General features: G+C 35.4%; 1 protein-coding gene across 2 annotated transcripts in view; it reads right to left on the bottom strand.

The window, feature by feature from the left end:
- Positions 1-4,919, bottom strand: part of VPS50 (VPS50 subunit of EARP/GARPII complex) — a 138,737-nt gene that overhangs the window by 115,460 nt on the left and 18,358 nt on the right. For both annotated transcript variants that reach the window (XM_024130486.3, XM_028490011.2), the window contains exon 3: positions 871-993. In XM_024130486.3, coding sequence (XP_023986254.1) covers positions 871-993 — 123 coding nt within the window. The remainder of the gene's footprint in view (positions 1-870; positions 994-4,919) is intronic.

Below are 4,919 nucleotides of genomic sequence, written 5' to 3'. Positions count from 1 at the left end.
GTTATTTGTAGTGAGGTGGATGGACCTAGAGTCTGTCATACAGAGTGAAGTCAGAAAGAGAAAAACAAATACTGTATACTAACACATATATATGGAATCTTAAAAAAAAAAAAAAAAGGTTCTGAAGAACCTAAGGGCAGGACAGGAATAAAGACACAGACATAGAGAATAGACTTGAGGACACAGGGAGGGGGAAGGGTAAGCTGGGACGTAGTGAGAGAGTGGCACTGACATATATACACCACTACATGTAAAATAGATAGCTGGTGGGAAGCAGCCGCATAGCACAGGGAGATCAGCTCTGTGCTTTGTGACCACCTAGAGGGGTGGGATAGGGAGGGTGGGAGGGAGAAGCAAGAGGGAGGGGATATGGAGATATATGTATATGTATAGATGATTCATTTTGTTATACGGCAGAAACTAACACAACATTGTAAAGCAATTATACTCCAAAAAAGATGTTAAAAAAATAAATTAAAAAAAAATTAAGGCATGGGGTATTTATTATGACTAAACAATTATGTAAATATACTTTCATGATTAAAAGTCTCAGAGCTTTCCCAAACATATTTAGCCAACATAAAATAAGATAGAGACAGCATCCTAACATATTGTGTGATAACAGTTAAAAACCAAAAATACAAAAATATTTCCTGGACCAATATTCTATAGCTGCACTTAATTTTACATTTTTAAAAATACTCTCATCTTTAAACAATGCTGATGGTTCATTTAGTCACAATATGGTCATCATAGACCAGTCCTGGTATCAAAAAACTATAATGTCCCTAAAAGGCATTCATACCTCACTCACAAATTCAGTCACTGAACAAAATAGGCTTTAGATAAGTTAATGAATTTTTTTTTTACCTCCAGCTCATATTTAACAATATCAAATGAGTCCGTAGAAAAATACACTTGTTCGATACTATTAATTAGTTCTTGTTCAGCTTGAGGATCACTAGGTTGTTCTCGAAGTTCTCGGAATTCCTCCTTTAAGGGAAAGGAAACCACAATTATAGTACTTGTAACTGTTATAATTCTATCCGCATGGAAATAAATAATCACCTGTCTTAACACTGATAATTCTCCCCAGAAACATTCTGACCAAGGAGACAAACTAATAGAAAACAGGAAAGTTCATGGAAAATTAGTAAACAGCCAAACACTAAAAACTACCCATCTACTGGAGGGAAAAACGAGCCAGTTTGAAGATCTAGATTTTACTTTCGATTCCTTGCATGCCAACTAGTAGCTGATAGAATTTAGATGTTTAACAAAAGGAAAAAACAAAGAGACTACCTAATATCTATCATATATACATATCACATATATATACGTTTTCATCATCTAACAATGTTCTAAATCTCTCTCACCACAGATAACCAGCATACATCTCAATGACTTTCAGGTCACAATTAGTACTGGAACCCTGAACAGCAGAAATCCTTCCTTCTGCTGAAAATCTCACTGCTTGGCTAAGAAATACTGGTTCCAGAAACGGTTCAAAGATTAGTTCTGTAATTTTATGTCTAGAAAAGGATCACAAGTTTAGCTCTGTAATTCCATGAGCCTTCCCTCAAGGTGTACTGATTCTACAATTAATGAACTGATTATGAACCTAAAGCTCTGAGTCTGATAAAATGCTTGCTTTCTAATGATAGAGTATGGGGTTTCTATGGATTTATACAACAAAAAAAGAGCTTAACAGACAAATCCCTACCCCTAATGTCAGCATCCTCATCCTATGCAAGTTCACTGCATAATTGGATAAACCTTCAGTTAACTGGAAAATTTCAATAACTCAGATACCCACTCTCTGACACATTCATTAATCAAGACATTATTATAGACATATAATTTAATCATTCAGTTTTTTATTAAATTTTATTTTCATTAAAATTAATCTCAAATACATTTAAGTACACAAAAAGAAACTAGTATTGGGACTTCCCTGGTGGCACAGTGGTTAAGAATCCGCCTGCTAATGCAGGGGACACGGGTTCGAGCCCTGGTCCGGGAAGATCCCACATGCCATGGAGCAACTAAGTCCGTGTGCCACAACTACTGAGCCTGCGCTCTAGAGCCCACGAGCCACAACTACTGAAGCCCGCGTGCCCTAGTGCCCGTGCTCCGCAACAAGAGAAGCCACCACAATGAGAAGCCCGCACACCTCAATGAAGAGTAGCCCCCGCTCACCACAACTAGAGAGAGCCTGTGCACAGCAATGAAGACTCAACACAGCCAAAAAAAAACAAGTAAATTTTTTAAAAAGGAAACTAGTATTTAGAATCATTTTACAGTCAAAATAATACTTAACAAAAATTCTTAATGAATCATCACTAATTAAATACACAAAAATTATATGGTTGAGGACAATATTTTCCAAATAGAGATACTCTATTTTATTGCAGGGCTAGTTTTCATTTATAAAAAAGAGCCTAGCTTATATATCTTTTAGATTTTAATTTATATTTTAAATTGATAAAATTATTAAAATTTCCTCTTAGTATATTCAAGCTAAAAGAAAATATTAGAACAATAAATCTGAAACTTAAGAGAATACTTAACTGTTTACATTTAAAATTCCAATAAATTGAAAAGAGAAGGCAAAGTCATATAAAAACTAAACCTGCAGAATTAAAAGTGCATGAAAAAGAAAATGCCTCTTCAGTACCAAAACTCAACTTATAAAAATACACTAACCAAAAAAAAAAAAAAAAAAAAAAAGGTTAAAGACAGCCATCACTGATTTAGCATGCAATTAGATACTATGAGTGTACTAAGAAATCCATCATCCTAACAGTGGAGCTGTATTTTGGTGTGGATTTATCTACAACCCACTAATCTGTGTAGCACGTTGGACAATGGCACTGAAGAGGTTTAACAGACATGGGTTAAACCCACACCATTTGTGGAAGGGTTCCCAACTAGTTCGCCTATCCACAGGCAACCTCCCTGCATCCAGTGGAAATCTGAATCGACAGTGAGACATGAAATAGAAAAAGAGATGAGAAATTCCTGGCAATCTCCCTCCCTAAAGGGTCATAGGCATTTGAAATACCAGCTTCAGATGCTGCAAGCTGAGGGAAGGAATAAAGCCCAAGTGAGGATATAGCAACGTTGCCTCCCTAGTAATTCCATAGCACCACTAGCAAATAAATGTACTTGGTACTATTCACAAAAAAATTGAAGATTACAAAAATTGCTAAGAATGAAAACCATCAGATATGAAACAAGCCAGGAATTCAAATAGACTGCAATGAATGAGCACTTTCATCTCAAATGTGTAAATGCCAATGGCATGTAACTACATGCTGTTCTCCCTATACAACCTAATTGATTGTTCTAAAGGTAAAGACACTTAGGTTTTAGCTGCAACTCTGTTATTAACCTTGGACAACTTACTTAGTCTCTTCATGCCTAGTTTTTTTTCACCTGTAAAGGACACATACATACACACACACTCAAAACGACAGTGAAACAAATATCCAAAGTTATTAAAAATGTCAAAGGGAAAGCATGATTTCATTTATAAATATTTCACAAGTGCACGTTTCACAAGTGTGATGAATCTGTAAAAAAGAGTACAATCTGTATATGCATATAAAAAGGTCAAACGCCATTCCTTCCTAGAGAACTAAGCAATTATATCACAGAGAGCAGACAAACTCATATAATTTCAAAGAAGTGACATGTAACACTTGACACTCTAAGTAACCTGGACTAAGGAGAGAGATAAAACCAAGAAAGGCAGAAAAAGAAACATAGCACACAAAGCAGACTTCAAAACCAAAAACAAATGCCCAACACCATATCCCTATAAAATACCCTCTCCTTTCAGACAGCTTAGTGGCTCCTGTGTGAAAACATACATCTGAACTCAATCAGACAAACTCCATTCTGCCTAGAATCCCAATCACCGTGTTCCTGTTAATCCCACTGCACTGGCTGTCTGTAAGACTCTGCTGCTACCCAATCATTCTCTAAACGTTTCATCGCTGTTAGTGCTGACAGCTTGATCAGATTACACACTTCCTGAGAATTGAGGTTTCTCCTTATTCTCCATCATTATGTTCCAAAGTGCCAAGGCACACTGTAGATAAAAATCATGAATCAAACTAAAATTAATTTACACAGTGAACTGTATAAAAAAAGGGAACGTATGAACAAAAGGAAAGGAAGAGACAACATGTTCTTGTTTTGATAGTCAAAATTTTCCGCAAACTCTTAAGGAAAGGCTTCTTGCTTCTAACTAGAAATAACAATAAATGTAAAATGATTTTAGGGATATTTTATGCATGTAAATTAGAAAAATAAACAGAAACAGCTAGATGGCATATTCTTAAAACAATTACTCCAGAATTTTGCCATGATATAAACTGATTTTCTAGGATTGTAAATGTACAAAAATACATAATTCTTCACGTAAAAGAGAGCCAGTTTTGCAAGCCAATATAAATGTATGAGGCAAAATTTTACATAAACAAAATGAACATAAATTAAAGATGATACAAATAGAAAATTAAAGATGATACAAATAGATGGAGAGATATACCATGTTCTTGGATTGGAAGAATCAACATTGTGAAAATGACTCTACTACCCAAAGCAATCTACAGTTTCAATGCAATCCCTACCAAACTACAACTGGCATTTTTTACAGAAATGGAACAAAAAATTTCACAATTTGTATAGAAACACAAAAGACCCCAAATAGCCAAAGCAATCTTGAGAACGAAAAATGGAGCTGGAGGAATAAGGCTCCCTGACTTCAGACTATACTACAAAGGTACAGTAATCAAGACAGTATAGTACTGGCACATAAACAGAAATATAGGTCAATGGAACAGGATAGAAAGCCCAGAGATAAACCCACACACATATGGTCACCTTATCTTTGATAAAGGAGGCAAGAA

Source organism: Physeter macrocephalus, chromosome 5, assembly GCF_002837175.3.
Source record: "Physeter macrocephalus isolate SW-GA chromosome 5, ASM283717v5, whole genome shotgun sequence".
Classification (NCBI taxonomy): domain Eukaryota; kingdom Metazoa; phylum Chordata; class Mammalia; order Artiodactyla; family Physeteridae; genus Physeter; species Physeter macrocephalus.
Note: the sequence above shows the minus strand (reverse complement) of the source record. Positions and strands in the feature narration are given on the sequence as shown.